Source organism: Sorghum bicolor, chromosome 1 (genome assembly GCF_000003195.3).
Source record: "Sorghum bicolor cultivar BTx623 chromosome 1, Sorghum_bicolor_NCBIv3, whole genome shotgun sequence".
Classification (NCBI taxonomy): Eukaryota; Viridiplantae; Streptophyta; class Magnoliopsida; order Poales; family Poaceae; genus Sorghum; species Sorghum bicolor.
Window position 1 is genome coordinate 28,757,913 of NC_012870.2, and position 16,735 is coordinate 28,774,647.

At 43.1% G+C, this 16,735-nt stretch overlaps 1 protein-coding gene across 1 annotated transcript; it reads left to right on the plus strand.

The window, feature by feature from the left end:
- On the plus strand, positions 1,588–4,574 carry LOC110431773. Its single transcript, XM_021451327.1, has 3 exons — positions 1,588–2,075; positions 2,397–2,466; positions 4,134–4,574. The coding sequence occupies exons 1-3, from the start codon at positions 1,588–1,590 to the stop codon at positions 4,572–4,574; spliced, it is 999 nt and encodes a 332-aa protein (XP_021307002.1).

Genomic DNA, 16,735 nt, shown 5'->3' on the forward strand with positions numbered 1-16,735 from the left:
AGCTCTGGTGGTGCATGGGAGGGCGCCTTGCTGGGTCGCTGGAGGAGATGACCCCTTCGGAGATGATGATGATGATGATGATGATGATGATGATGATGATGAGGATGCACCTGGTGGACCTGGTGGACCTGGAGGACCTGAAGGTCAAGATGGGCTCTTCGCTACTGATGATGGGTGGATCGTGACGGTCTACAATTGGGATGGTGGATAATGTTTCTTCCACAGTGAGCTGACGCGCCTCCTCAACCAGCAGCTAGGACATGGTATGTTCGCAGTGGAGTATCGCAACGAGCACTAGAGCCACCCTAAGTACCCGGTGTTCTGGAAGATTTGGGCACACATCGGCAGGCCTAACCCAACGCTGAGAGCATTGAGGATCATGTCTATACATGAAGCGGTGGCAAAGAGGTCTACTCAGATGGTGGGCATCAATGATGCTGCTTGTCAGGCTTTCTACGCATACCGGGATCACTTCTTCGAGGACATCAGCCAGGACGCTCGTCGCTACTACCCTCGTCGTCGCCGTGGAGAGTTGGCGATGACCATTGCTTCTACCACTGATGAGGAGAACCCCCGCATGCATAGGACTGTCAAGCTAATGGCGGTCACCAATACCAAGCTCAACAATTCACTCGTGGAGCTGAAGCAAGTGCGGAAGGAGCTGGATGATTCTAGGAAGAGGATAGCTCAGCTGGAAGCTCAGTTCACTGGAGTGCCACCGCCTTCACCTTAGTGGCCTGCCTTCTCTCCGCTCCGTGAGGATCCAGCTTATGGAGATGCCAGCGCACGTACTACCATAGAATAGGAGTAATCCCCAGTTATGTAATAAATAGTGCCACGCTTAGAACGTTAGCACGATCTTAGTTATGCCAGTCTGTGGTGAGTCTAGTGTTTAAAGGTTTGCTTAGAGTGCTTTGCTTGGTTTGTGTGAGAACTTGATTTATTATTGTGTTAATGGTGTGATTTGGTTCTTTGTAATGAGTGAGATGAGTTGTGGGTTATCTTCAGTCTCCTTATTTGTGCTTTATCATGTTCATATCGCTTTATCTTATTAGCATTTCTATATCATGATCAGTTCACTATCTGTATGACTCGTCTATTATAAGTACTGTGTTATATAAACTGAAAAATGGAGTTACTATGAGCTGGTTCACACTCTGAGAAAAGATTATAACTTTGCAGTTTACATTACAGATCAGATTTTCACCTATGAACTACACCTAATTTTGTTATATTATTTCTATACATCAGATGCCTATCAACACCAGGAGCAATACCAATGGAGGAAACAATGGCCACTCCAACAACAACAACAACAACAACAATGATCACAGCGGAACCAATGCCAACCCTCCTCCTATGAATCAGCCTATGACCATAGAGCAGTTGATGACCATGCAAACTCAGCTGATGCAGGGATTGGCACATATTATGAACAACATGCAGTAGAACCAGAACCAGAATCAGAATCAGCACCAGAATCAGAACCAGAACCAAGGAGGTAACAACGCGTTTGCCCCACCTAGGGACAAGCGTGGGGAATTCATGAAGGGACGCCCACTGTTCTTCTCTCACTCGGCTGACCCCATGCAAGCTGAGGACTGGCTTAAAGCTGTGGAGAAACAGCTGGTCATTGCTCAGTGCAATGACAGGGAGAAGGTTCTGTATGGCTCTGGACATCTACATGGAGCCGCACAGGACTGGTGGGACTCATACTGCTTCGCGCATCAGGACCCATACACCATCACCTGGGATGAGTTCAAGGCTGCCTTCAAGACTCATCATGTTCCTGCCGGTTTGGTGAAGTTGAAGGAGTTTCTGTCTCTGAAACAGGGCTCTATGACTGTGTGCGAGTATCACGACAAGTTCACTCAGTTGTTGCGTTATTGTCCGAATGAGGTGGAAAACGATGAAGACAAGCAAGATCACTTCCTAGAAGGTCTGAATGACGGCCTATCTTACATGATGTCAAATGTCAAGTATGCTAGCTTCCAAGAGATGGTGGACAGGGCATTGGTGCTTGAGAGCAAGCGCCGCAAGATGGAAGACAAGAAGAGGAAGTGTAACTCCTCTCAGTAGTAGGCTGGTGCCAGTCGTCCCCGTTACAACAACCAGCAGGGTCCTCAGTCTCGCCCTGCATATCAGTCTGGTAACCAAGGACAGCAGCAGAATGTCAGGTACAACAACTAGAGTCAGCAGACCAGTCAGCGTTACAACCACAATCAGGTGCAGTGCCCCGCTAGTCAGGCGCCTCGTCAGAATGCCCCAGCACCATCAGGCTCTCGCTAGAACTCCAACACTATCCCAGTGAAGCCCAATGCCAACCCCACCCCCACAAGAAATACTTGCTTCAAGTGTGGTCAGCTTGGACACTATGCGAATGCTTGCACCTATAGGCAGAAGAACAACAACAATGGAAGGGTGAATCATGTGAAGCTAGAAACTGCTGAGGAGGCTCCAGATGTGGTAGTTGGTACGTTCCTTGTCAACTCATGTCCCGCTACCATTTTATTTGATACTGGAGCATCACATACTTTTATAAGTGCACAGTTTGTTGAGAAACATAATATAGCCACCTGTACCATGCAAAACACTATGATAGTTAAATGTTCTGGGGAAAGATGCATACTAATACTTTGTGTCCAGGAATGAGCATTAAAATAAGGGGGGTAGATTTTCCTATCAATCCTATCGTGTTGGGTTCAGAAGGTTTAGATATGATATTGGGAATGAGATGGTTGGCCATGTTTAAGGGTACTATTCAGTGTGCTGAAAAGTCAGTTGCTCTAACAGCACCTAGTGGGGACAGAATTGAGGTCAGAGTTTCTATGTCACCTAGCAGTGAAGGAACATTTTACCATGTGAGCAGTGAGTCAGTAGAGGATATCCGAGTTGTGAAAGAGTTTCCTGATGTGTTTCTAGAGGATTTGCCAGGTATGCCACCTGAACGTGAGATTGAATTTGTTATTGATTTATTACCTGGTACTGCACCCATATCTAAGAGACCATATAGAATGGCCGTTAATGAGTTAGAAGAACTTAAGAAATAACTAAGGGAGTTACAGTCTAAAGGGTATATCCGTCCTAGTTCCTCACCTTGGGGAGCTCCAGTTATCTTTGTAGAAAAGAAGGATTGGACATAGAGGATGTGTGTAGACTATAGATCTTTGAATGAGGTCACAATTAAGAACAAATACCCTTTGCCTAGAATAGAAGACTTGTTTGATGAGTTGAAAGGAGCTTGTGTGTTTTCCAAGATAGATCTGAGGTCAGGTTATCACTAGTTGAGGATTAAACCTAGTGATATTCCAAAGACTGCCTTCACCACCAGATATGGGCTTTATGAGTATACAGTTATGTCATTTGGGTTAACTAATGCTCCAGCTTACTTTATGTATCTGATGAATAAAGTTTTTATGGAGTATTTAGATAAGTTTGTGGTAGTATTTTTTGATGATATCTTGATCTACTCCAAGACTGAGGAAGAACATGAGGAACACCTGAGACTTGTGTTGCACAAGTTGAGGGAACATCAGCTCTATGCTAAATTGAGTAAGTGTGACTTCTGGTTGAAGGAAGTGTCTTTTCTGGGTCATGTCATATCCAATGGTGGAGTTGCTGTTAGTCTGAAGAATGTGGCGGATGTTCTTAAGTGGAGTCCACCTCGGACAGTTGGAGAAATCACGAGTTTTCTTGGAATGGCTGGTTACTATCGGAGATTCATTGAAGGATTCTCTAGTATTGCTAAGCCAATGACTGCTCTGTTAGAAAAGGGTAAACCATTCAAGTGGAGTGAACAGTGTCAAGCCAGTTTTGAGGAGCTGAAGAAGAGGTTGACTACTACACCAATTCTGACTTTGCCTGATGTGACTAAAAGTTTTTCTATCTATTGTGATGCTTCCAAGCAAGGTTTGGGATGTGTACTGATGCAAGAGGCAAAAGTGATTGCCTATGCATCTAGACAGTTGAAGAAACATGAGGTGAATTATCCGACTCATTATCTTGAGTTAGCAGCTGTGGTTCATTCACTGAAGATCTGGAGACACTATATTCTGGGTCGTAAGTGTGACATCTACACGGATCATAAGAGCTTGAAATACATCTTCACTCAAAATGACTTGAACTTGACGTAGAGAAGATGGTTAGAATTGATCAAGGATTATGAACTGGAGATCCATTACCACCTTGGCAAAGCTAATGTAGTTGCTGATGCTCTGAGTAGAAAGAGTCAAGTGAATATGTTGGAAGCCACGGAGTTACCAATGGAGCTACTGGCAGAATTTGAATATCTCAACTTGGGGTTTGTTGCCAACACCCAAGGTACTTCTATGGATATAGAACCAACTCTAGAGCAAGAGATCAGGAAGGGCCAGAAAGATGATGAAGAGATCAAAAAGATACTAAAGCTGCTAGAGGAAGGTAGAGCACCTGGATTTAGAGTTGATCAGGAAGGAATTGTTTGGCACAAGGACCGATTGTGTGTGCCCGATATTCAGAGAATCAAGGATGTGATACTGAAGGAGTGCCATGAGTCTTCTTACTCTATTCATCCAGGAGGTACTAAAATGTACTAGGACTTGAAGCAAAACTATTGGTGGCCTGGTATGAAGAAAGATATCAGAGAATATGTGGCATTATGTGACACTTGTCAGAGAGTGAAGGAAGAACATCAGAGGCCAGCAGGATGTTGCAACCTTTGAAGATACCTGAGTGGAAATGGGATGAGATCAGCATGGATTTCATAATGGGATTGCCTAGATCACAACGAGGTTATGACTCCATATGGGTTGTAGTTGATCGGTTGACCAAGGTAGCTCATTTCATATCGGTCAAGACTACCTACCATGGAGGGCAGATAGCAGAAAAGTATATGGAACGGATTGTGTGTCTGTATGGAGTTCCTAAGAGGATTGTGTCTGATAGGGGTACACAGTTTACATCAAAGTTTTGGGAGAAGCTACTGTTGGGTATTCTTAACATCATTACCAAAAGTAGACTTAGTTCTCTAAATCTAGTAACGGTGCCAGAAATACCAAACCTATCCCTCATACCACTTAAGCCAAGTTGTCATCCCCAGCATGACATGAGAGACGCGGTATTGAAATATGCAATTGCTCTTCTAAATAAATAATGAATGGGATCTGCAAGCGCACAGATTAATACCGATGTAGCATTTTAACCGGGAAGTATTCCAGGTATCGTTATTTATATTTTTACCACTGGGAAGGGATTAGCAATCATCACTATTGATTACAGAATAGAATATGAGATTGAGTATCTATCATTGCATGTATAATTGAGAACATTATATCTAACTCTTCATAGTGTCACATAAAAGATATATGAAATAATAATAGTGACAAGGATAACTAATCTGATCTAGCCACATAATAAATATGATAAGCACCTCAATTAGATACTCTAGAAAGTCATTAGCATGGTATTAGAACGAACTACAAGAATATTCCCTAAGTTATTCTCAACTATATAGTCTAGCATTATCATAGTTAGTGCAAGCATACTTAGCAATCATTGTGAGACAAGACTACGCCCATGCATAGTGATATTAGCAAGGTAAATGAGAAACATAGCAATCACTCCCCTGTAATAATGTTGCTCTGCCAGCCCAATACACGAGAGGGGGACTATATAAGAATCAATGAAGCTGTCACTATCACGAACTACCCCAAGATCTGGCATATTGGGTACAATCGCAGATAAATATGGTATAAGCACCATGCCTACACAATATCTATCATTTACCCATGGATCCGATGGATAAACGCTATACGATCCTAAGCATGTATATAGATGCAATCTAACTAAGCCAAGTACATAACTATGATAAACTAAGAACAATATAATCTTGAATATAAACAAGTAGAGCAAAGTCATAAGCAATATATTGAAGTAGAACAAAGTCATATTCATAATATTGAAGAACAAAGATAATTAGAAAGCAATTAGAAGCACAATTAGAGAATTACCAAGAATCCTCTTGACAGATCCGGAAACCAATCGAAGAATGACTCCTTCTAGTTCTAATCCTATGTAGCTATGCTAATCTAGATGTCTAATTGATGTGGTGGCTCTAATCTTGATCAGGGGCTTCTTCTCCCTTGAGGAATAATGAATTAGGGTTGAGAGGCTCTCTCCTCCAGGGGCCAGGGGGTCTGGTTTTATAGTCTCTTCAAGTGAATATGGGCCGTTGGATCAAACCGACTTAGATTGTATGGTTTAGATTCATCCTTTAGGTCGGTGGAGATCTCCCACGAAGCAGAGTCCTGATTGGACTCAGGGAGGGGGCGGGCGCCCAGGGGAACAGGGCGGGCGCCCTGCCTCTGGCCCCGTTTCGTCTCCGCTTCGGTCTCGTGGCTTTTGGAGTCTTCTAGATGTAAGATAATTGCGCGACACGTTAATATCTCTATGTAATCCCGACGTGTGGGCCTTTCTTCCGTGTTTCTTGATAACCCCCTGCAGAAACAGACAAACACCAAAACTCGTGGAATTCTGTCAGATAAAACCCTAAGTCTAGATGTTGATTTCATTTGGATCCTTTTCTTTATTTATTTGATAATTAATTTTGATACTTAAGGACCGTCAATAGCTACATGATGCTATTTGAATAGAACTCAGATTCAGTACAACTTATCACCCTCAGTCCGATGGTTAGACTGAGGGAGTCAACCAAATAGTGGAGGATATGCTTAGGTCTTGTGCTTTGCAGTATGGAGATAGTTGGGATACTAGTTTGACCTACGCTGAGTTCTCCTATAACAATAGTTATCAGACTAGTCTTAAGATGTCTCCTTTTGAGGCCTTATATGGAAGAAAGTGTAGGACTCCATTGTTCTGGAATCAGACTGGTGAAAGGCAAGTGTTCGGCCCTAATTCATTGAGAATAGCCGAAGAGAAAGTTCAGTTCATCCGACAGACTCTGAAAACTGCGCAGTCTAGACAGAAAAGTTATGCAGATGTGAGACGTAGAGAACTTGTGTTTCAGGCAGGTGATTATGTATACTTGAAAGTGTCTCCGATGAGAGGTTTAAAGAGGTTCAATGTCAAGGGAAAACTAGCTCCTAGATATGTTGGTCCTTTCAAGATTTTGGAAAGGAAAGGAGAAGTGGCTTATCAGCTTGAGTTGCCTGATAGTTTATCCAATGTGCATAATGTTTTCCATGTCTCCCAATTCAAGAAATGTTTGAGAGTGCCTGAGGAACAGTTGCCACTAGAGGAACTGGATTTACAGGATGATCTAACTTATGAAGAAAGTTCTATTAAAGTTTTAGAAATGGCAGAGAGAATTACCAGGAGTAAGACTATCAGGATGTGTAAAGTACAATGGAAAAATCATTCTGAGGAAGAGGCAACATGGGAAAGAGAAGATGATCTGATATCAAAATACCCTCAGTTGTTCTTTGGTTCATCCTAATCTCGAGGACGAGATTCTTTTAAGGGAGGTAGGTTTATAACACTCCAAATTTTGAAATTCAAATTTTAGTTTAAATTTGATTTAATTTTGGCTTAGTTTGAAATTTTGGGCATTTATTAAATAATTTACAAAAATAAATAAAATGAAATATAAGATTGAAACATGATTGAACTGCATTCATGCTGCTGCATAATTTTTTGTTTGATTTTTATTTGCTTGTGCTCGATTTAATTTTGGAAGCAAGAAAGAAAATAGGAAGATCAATTTGTTTCTCAAATTTAAAAAAAATAAAAGCTTTTCTCTCTCTCCTGGGCCGGCCTCCCCTTCCCCTCGGCCCAGCCGCCCCGCACCTCCCCCTATCTCCCGCGCGGCCCGCAGCAGCGCCGCGGCCCAGCTGCCCGCACTCCGCTCCCCTCCCCTCCCCTCACTGCCGCCAGCTGTGGCTGACCAGTGGGCCCTGCAGGTGGGGCCCACTCGCAAGGGGGTCATCTTCAACGCCCGGCCGACTCGGAAACGGCCGCGCCGCCGCCCCGAAGACCGCGATGCGCGCCTCCCTAGGTTCACCACATCGTATAAATAGGCCTCGGCATTGCCCGCACGCGCCCTAGCCGCCTTTGAAGCCCTAGCCACCTTCGAAACTCGAGAAACCCTAAGCCGCCGCGCCGCCGTCGAGTTCGTCAAGCCCCGCGCCGCCGTCGCAGTCGCACTCGCCTCCCCGCTACTGGAATCGCCGAGGTAAGCCGCGCATCGCGCTCGTCGCGTCGAGCCGCCTCCGTTCGTGCCCTCGGCGAGCTTCTCGAGCCCCGTAGCGCCGCGCCCGTGCCCTCGCCGACGGCGGCCATGGCGCCGCCGTCTCTGCTCGCCGCGCCACCGCAGCCAGTCGCGTCGCCGCGCGCGCGCTGGCCCCTACGCGACCCCGGTCCACCATGGACTGGTGGACCAGCCGTGTCTCGCCCCGGTCCACGCCGCCACCGTGGACCGGCCAGCCGCAGGCCGCCACGTGACCAAGCCGGCCACGCGCCCGAGCCGCCCCTGCGCTTTTTGCAAAAACCCCCTGGCTTTATTCAAAATCAACCCGCGGTCCAACTCTGTTATAGTTTTATTTAAATTATGCCCCTGGTTTTGCATAATAGCCCCTGTAGCTATTAGAATTTACAGATTTGATCCAAAACTCTTTTTAATTCAGTTTTAATTAGTTTTAAATACGAAAAATAGTTCAGTTAATCTACAGATTTGCCATCCAACTTGTTTTAGCCATAACTTTTGCGTCTTAGTTCCGATTTAGGTGATTCTGGTCGCTATAGTTTCGTCTCGTCGAGTAGAATACAGTAGTGCAATTGCTTTCTGCTTTTTAATGCTTTGGTGTACTGTTTCTGATTAAGCTTGTTTTCTTGCATGTATTGCTTCGATTGTGTGATGATTGTCGCGTATAGCCAACGAGACGCTTGTGAAGGAAGAATAGTAGGATCCCGCTGAGTTCGAGCAACCCGACTACGATCAAGGCAAGTGCAGACACCGTTTGATCATTCTGAACCTACTCATTATTGTCATTTACTTTACTTGCATGTGTCCAATGAATGCAAACCCTAAGGACCTGACTAGCTTCACTTATTATTCCTTGTTCACCTGGGGTTATGTATATGGGTAGACTAGGTTATACTAGGTATGCTTAGCCACTCTACTCATCTCATACACATGCCTAAACAAGTAATACTCTCTACTCAACTTGATGCTTAAACTGTGCTGAATCTTTGGTCACTGCGGTGATGGCGATGTTGGATGCTTATGAGCATCGTGATGATGGTGATGACAGGGGGAGCGGGTACTGTTGGTGGTCTAGTTGCCGGGCGTATCCGTCTCTGCTCTCCGTAAGGACTTAGTCATGGAGCGCCCCCCTAGGACATACAGTGCAGCTCCAAGCTATATGGCTCTGGCTTGACTAATTAGCAGGACCTCCACTAGTAGGGTGTTACTTTTCGGGTAGGCGTGAGGAAGTAACTTGGGTAATGAATATTAAGTTGTCGGTTGCTCGGTACGCCATCGCTATGGGTATCAACTACCGAGCGCCCCGGCAAAAACTTGCGAGTGGCATCCTATTAGTTGGACCCTGTGAAAGGTCTCATAGTAAGACCCTGCCTGCTCACCTTGGTAGTGTTTTGGGGAGTCATGACCCTAGGAAAATGGGAATCATGACTTGGAGTGAACGTGCACACCTCTGCAGAGTGTAAAACTAATATATCAGCCGTGCTCACGGTCACGAGCGGCCTAGACTCTCACATGATGAGCAAATTGGATTCACTAGATACTTGGAGATGGAACTTGACGAGGTTGCTACCTCGTGCTTTGGCGGAATGGCTATTCCATGTTGGCAGGATTGCTAGCCTGTGTTAATATTTGGGGTTAATCCCCGGACTACAATAACTATTAGGATAGTCAATTAAAAGATGCTAATTACTACTTACACTAAATAAGGGTTGGGTTTATGCTACTCACAATTAGTAGTAGGTTGTTCTAATAATAGAGTTATAATTAAAAGTGATCAACTAAAATGATACTGCAGTCAAACCAAGTCAGCTTTACCTTGTTTTAAGCCTTGCATGTCATTACTTTCTGTCTGTGCTTGCTGAGTTCGACATGAACTCACCCTTGCTATAATCATTAAAGGTTGCTCGGACGATCAAGAGTACAATTGTGACTTCCCTGAGGACTACCCTGAGTCACCTGGTTGTTAGGCTCATGTGATTCTGCCGTCGACCTTCCTGTGGCAAGGTGGTCCTGCTACGTCGGCGTTTTGTTTCCCCTTTTTATTATGGAACATTTTAGCTTATGCTTCCCGTTCGTACTTTGATATGCATTTGGCTTGTAATAATGGTACTTTACTCTCATTTATGTAATTTCTTTGAACATTATGTTTTGTACCATTGATGATGTCGATCCATGTGTGTGAATTTGAGATCCTAGCGCACATGTGATTTGGCACCCGAATGCTCTTTTACATCCGGGTGTGACATGTAGGCGTGGTGCTTAGATATTATTTACCTGCAAATGTATCCTATTGGCCGGGTTGTGTGGTAGTTCACGATGGTGACAGCTTCGTTGATTCTTATATAGTCCACCCTCCGTTAGTAGGACATGCAGAATTTGTATTGCGGAGTAAGTCTTGCTATGTTCTGATTTACTTTAGCAATGTTCCTTATACATGAATGAAGAGTCTTTTGTGCTATATATGATCTTGTAGATGCCTAGAGTAGATTGTCACTTAGTAGATATTAGATAAATAGAATCCATTCTCTAGCTAATCCGATGTCACCTTACATTTATATGGAGTAGTCTATTTCTAATCGCTGTGTTATTTACCCATGAGCTATATTTCATTATCTTTATTATTATGGCTTACCCCCTACCAAAACAAGTGACTGTGTGAGGAGTTTCTCATTAGTAATCATGTTCTTGCAAGTTTATCTCTAGTCTATGCCTTGATAGATTTTACCCCTGTTTTCACTTTCGCCGTTCTCTTAAGCAAAATTATAAATAACGATACCTGGAATACTTTTCTTGGTGAAATGCTACAATGAGGTATTTTATCGGTGCGCCTGCGGATAGATTATTTTCTAGAGAGCCTTCATATTCATAAATACCTTAGTACACTCTAGCGCCATGCTGGGGATGACAACCTAGTATTCAAGTGGTGTTAGCATGTGTCAACAAGCATTTCTAGCGTCGTTGCCGGGGAATGGTAAGGAAAGTTAGGAAGTCGGTCAAGGTTACGCACATAAAATATTAGACTAGACTATGGAGAAATAATTGCATGAACAACTACTGTAAAAATGAGAAATCATAACAAGGCACCTCTACTTTGGCAGGTTCACCCTGTTGTTTTTCTATGTTTATATTTTTATACAGGGTATATCAGGATTGACTTTGGTACATTTAACTCTTCATCATGAGAACTAAAGCAATCAAGAAAGAAGAAGCTAGCCACCAATTGTTGAAGCTATGGCACAGAATACCCTACAAGAATTCTCTACTCCAAGCCTTGAGACCATTCTAACTGGTCCAAGATTTGAAGTAGAAGAAGGAGCACCCAAGTTCGAGCTCAAGTCAAGCCTCATCAATTTGGCGCAAGCTACACAATTCAGTGCAAAGGCACATGAAGATGCTAGTACACGCTTGTAGAATTTCTTAGAGATTGGAAGTACAATCAGCATCAACAGAGTTGACAAAGACGTCATACTGCTTCGCCTATTTCCATTTTCACTAGAAGAAAGAGCAAGGAAGTGGTTCTACACCAATCAAGAAAACATCAACACTTGGACGAACTTGTCAGATACCTTTCTAGCAAAGTTTTTCCCTATAGGCAAAATAGCTGCCTTAAGAGTAAATACTGTCAGTTTCCGACAGCAGAAGACAGAAACCATTCCAGAAGCATGGGAGTCTTTTCATGGATACATATCAGATTGTCCTCACCATGGAATGGCCAGATGGTTACTTATGCAAACCTTCTACCATGGATTAACCCAAAAGTCTCATGAGTGCTTAGATGTATCTGCTAAGGGATCATTTTTGGAGCTTACAATTGGAAAAGCAGAGATACTTTTGGACAAGATAGCAGAAAACCAAAGCTGGTTCCAAGATAAAGCTCAACATTGTCATCAAACTAAAGAAATACCCAAAGAAGTAAATGCACTATCAACCAAGATGGAAAATTTTCTCCATTGGCTTGACCAGAGGGCCAAGTACAAAAAGATTAGTGGGCCATTGAGACAACATACACATATCAACCCACTTCAAGTCAACCCAATAGCAAAGGTATGAATTCAGGTAATACTTTTAAGCAACTTTCATTAAGGGAGATAATTGCTCAACAAACTAAAACTAATGATGAAGTCAAACAAAGGCTAGATACAAATGAATCATCTTTAAAAGATATACACCATAAAATGGACTTTCTATTAACTGCCCTTGATGAGCAATACACTCGTAATAAAAGGGTAGAGCTTAAATTAGCAAAGCTAGCTGCTGCATTGCCTGTTGCCACTAACATTGAGCAGGTAAAGAACATAACTACTAGAGGGGGGAAAGTGTCAGTGTTTTCCCCACCGGGGGTCACACCAACGAGTGAATTTGTATGCGTGCTCCCTTTCCCAGATGGTGATGCAAGAAGACACAAAGATTTTATCCTGGTTCGGGCAAGAGAAGGCCCTACGTCCAGCGGGGGGGGGAAGTTTGTATTATCTTGCACCTAAGTGCTTGTACAGGGGCGAATACAAGTGTGGTATGGAATGAGATGGAGTATGGGAGTTCTACTGCGTAGGAGTGTAGTGTCGCCCTCGTCCCCGTCTATTCCCGGGTCTCCCCTTTTATAGCTCCAAGGAGAGGCCTAGGGTACATGTATAGGTGTCAGAGTAGGGGCCGATAGAGGCATGGCGCGCTGACCTACTCGAGGCCTCCGTACTGGCATGGTCTTGAGCCGTCCCGTCTTGGTAGCTTGATGATGATTACGCGTGCCCCCGTATCCGGCTCTGCACGCCGTCTCAGGTTGGTTCACCAGTCGCACGCCTGTACGGTTGTTGACGGTTCTTAAGTATCAATTTTAATTATCATATAAACAAAAGAAAGGACCAATATGCAACCAACACCTAGAATTAGGGTTTGATCTGACAGAATTCCACGAGTTTTGTTGTTTATCTATTTCTGCAGGGGGTTATCAGGAAATAAGGAAGAAAGGTCCACATGTCGGGATTACATAGAGATATCAACGCATCGCGTAATTTTACATCATCTAGAAGACTCCAGAAGCCACGAGACCGAAGCGGAGGCAAAACTGGGCCATGCCCAGGGCGCCCGCCCCCCTGTTGGAGCCAAATCAGGACTCTTTCGCTCGGGATATTCCACCGACCTATTGGATCAAGAAAAACATAGTACCACCTCGCCTATCGACCCAAAAACGCATAGAAGGGGAGGACTATATAAGCAAGGCCCCCTGGCCCCTGGAGAAGACATGAAGAAATTATCATAGAGACTGAGGGGTGCCCTCGAAGGAAAACCTCTTCTCTAATTAATATTTCTTTTTAGGCTTAGCAATCAATGTAAGGTAGAAATAGATCTTCTAGTTTCTACTAGATTGAGAGAGATAGAGTGGAGGTGTAGAGTGGAGGAAGCCCGGCCTGTCGGTGTCTACTCCAAGCTTGTACCTGCGGGATCAAGTTCTCCTAACCCGAAGCTTGCTCCTAGGATTCTTCAGTAATTCGACTTCTAAATTCTAGTAAGTTCTTGTTTTATTGTTCTTATGGTTTATGAGTTTACTTTAATCTCTTCGCGTAGAGTTTAGAGTAATCATTGCTGGCGTAAACGTGGTGTTTAGGCTGGGGTACTCATAGATATTCCCTGACTAGTGTTGACGGTCCTTAATGCTCACAATTAACCATCAACTAATCATAGAAAAGGATCCAAATGCAACCAACACCTAGATTTAGGGTTTTATCTAACAGAATTCCACGAGTTTTGGTGTTTGTCTATTTCTACAGGGGGTTATCAGGAAATACGGAAGAAAGGCCCACACGTCGGGTTTACATAGAGATATTAACGTGCTGCGCAATTTTCTACCATCTAGAAGACTCCAGAAGCCACGGGAAGGAAGCGGAGGCCGAGAGGACTCAGGGACAGGGCGCCCGCCCACCTTTCCTGGGCGCCCGCCCTCAGCCAGAGTCCAATCTGGACTCTCTTTTGGGATATTGCTCCACCGACCTAAAGGATCAACAATAACCGTTCAATCAATGTCGGTTTGATCCAACGGCCCAGATTCACTTGAAGGGACTATAAAACCAGACCCCCTGGCCCCTGGAGATCATACCTCTTCTATAGAATCAAAGCTAGGGTTTCAATTCTTCATCCAAGTAGAGAGGATCCCTCTAGTTCTTCTAGTTCTACCTCTAGTTCATCTAGATCTAGTTCTAGTTCATCTAGTTCTAGTTCTAGTTCTAGTTCCTCTAGTTCTAGTTCTAGTTAGTTCTAGTTGTAATCTAGAAAATAGGGAGAGAGAAGAGGAGAGCGGAGGAGGAGCCGGATCTGTCGGATCTTCCTCAACATTATACTTTTGCAGCAACTGGTTCGTTCTTCATCGTTCTCCAAGTTCTTTAATTCATAACTCCTGAGTTCTTTAATTACTTTTATTTACATTCAAGTTATTTATTGGATTCTCGCTTGCATCAAGTGCTCTAGTCTTTATAACGCTAGAGTAGTAATTAATAGATTAGACGTGGTGTTTAGTCTTGCAATTACCTAGAATTGCACCCAATCCTGCGGATTGTTGTGGTAGCCTTAGGGTAGTGACAGCCCTAACGGTCGACGTATTCCACCACGTTCGGATCGGTGTTTGTAGGACCGTAGTCAGACCTTCCTAGCTCCCTTCTCATCTCTTTCTGTGGTTAGTGCTCTGATGTCCCGATATAGATAATCTTGAAGTAATTCTTGATTCTTAGATCAACTAGAGAACTCTCAGGAAACTTCCTCTCTTCCCACCAAAAATAATTATATAGTTATCCTTGGGCGATCTTGGATTTTAATTAGTACACTCACATTCCCTGTGGAAAATCGATACTCTGGAATACTCCCGGGTGAAAGCTACATCGGTATCCGTGCGCTTGCGGATTTTTCTGTTTGCGTTTAAAATACCCAACAAGCTTTCTGGCGCCGTTGCCAGGGAACGGTAGCTGTGCTAGTTTCGAACCAAGTCGTCCGTGTATCCTTTTTCTTTTCCTTTTATACCACACTCACCTTATCATTTTCACCATACCACATGGATTTCACTCTAAGCATTAATGAGCATGGAATTTATTTCATAGCCACTTCATTTACTCCATGCTCATATGCAACATCTTCCCAATCCATTGGTTTTTCCAACATCACCACATTCGAGATCTCCAACCCCCTCATCCTTTCTATTTATAAAAACTTTAAAAGGGTGGTTGTCGATGCATATGTCTATATTAAATATTGCAGATCTCGTTGAGTTGATCTTGATATAGGTCAGCGTTGGAGGGGAAACCACTTCGCCGACATAAATTGATGGTTTCCCAAGGACAAGCTTAGTGTCCTAAAACAAGCACTGATCAGATTGTAACATGAGCTTTGAATTATTTGCAACATTACCTTGTGTATTGAGCATATAAGGATAATTGTAAAAAAATTCCTTCGGGTATTCTTGTCACTAACCTTTCTAGGATTGGAGCAAGAAGATCGGATGAATGACAAGCACAAGGTATGTCCAACCAATCATCATACAACATTGAATTAAATTCATCCAAACTTGAATTTTGCAAAATTCAAGCTTGGGGGAGTACTTTACATAAAAACATCCTTTGCCATGTTGCTATGTTGGTTGTCCCTACCTTTGAGACATGCTCAATCTGTTAAATACAAATCACACTACTTCATCTCCACTTGAGTAGATCTCTATAAATGCTCTCATGCTATCTTTATTTGCTTTAGTATATGTCTAGGTTTGGAGTAGTTTCATTTATCTCTTAATTAAGCATGGTGCTCAGTTTAGGGCTAATGATCTTACTTCCAAGGGAGTTTAAATTAAGCATGATGCTTAGGTTAAAATGCCCTCCTAAATCAAATTAGACATGGTGTCTAGGTTGATTTTTGAGCCAATAGTATGCTATAGTAGATATTGGATATTTTGTTGGACTAAACCCTGCAGGAAAACTTTCAATATCGACCTGGGAAGTCCTAAGATAAACTCACATTGGAGACAAAGAGAGACACACATGAAGTTTAACAATTTACACAAGGAAGGCATAGCTCACGAGAGATGATCCATGGAGGGTGCCTCAAACATGATGCACAACTGCTAAGAAATGAAAGCTTCCACAAGGTGATACTGTACCATCACTCTTTAAGTAAGGTAACATCTTAAGGTACTTGACTATCACTTCTATAAGCTTCTCCTTTGTTCTGGCGTTCACATGAATAAAAGAGACAAACATGTATGATTTACAACTCTAGATTAACCAACCCAATCGATTCTACATGTTTAGTCCTTCCACCTTTGTGATTCCACACTCCTAATCATATTAGCTAAAATGTTGCACACTCAATCTTTGGAAGATATATTTTATAAAAAAAACAACAACATAAGTATAGATAGATTATCTTTCCATTAGGTTGAGTGATCTGATCTGACGAATGTTTTAAATGTTACACTCATGATCTTATTATCCATTAACTTTGTCTTGCTCACTATGCTTAAGGTTAGAGAAGAACAAATACACTTTTGGTTCTGTTGGTGAGTTCCAC

Coding starts and splice junctions, on each gene's coding strand:
- LOC110431773 (XM_021451327.1), top strand. CDS start 1,588: ATGCAAGCTGAGGACTGGCTTAAAGCTGTGGAGAAACAGCTGGTCATT. Junction 2,076..2,396: donor AGGAAGTGTAACTCCTCTCA/GTAGTAGGCTGG, acceptor TTGCACCTATAG/GCAGAAGAACAACAACAATG. Junction 2,467..4,133: donor CTGAGGAGGCTCCAGATGTG/GTAGTTGGTACG, acceptor AACTTGACGTAG/AGAAGATGGTTAGAATTGAT.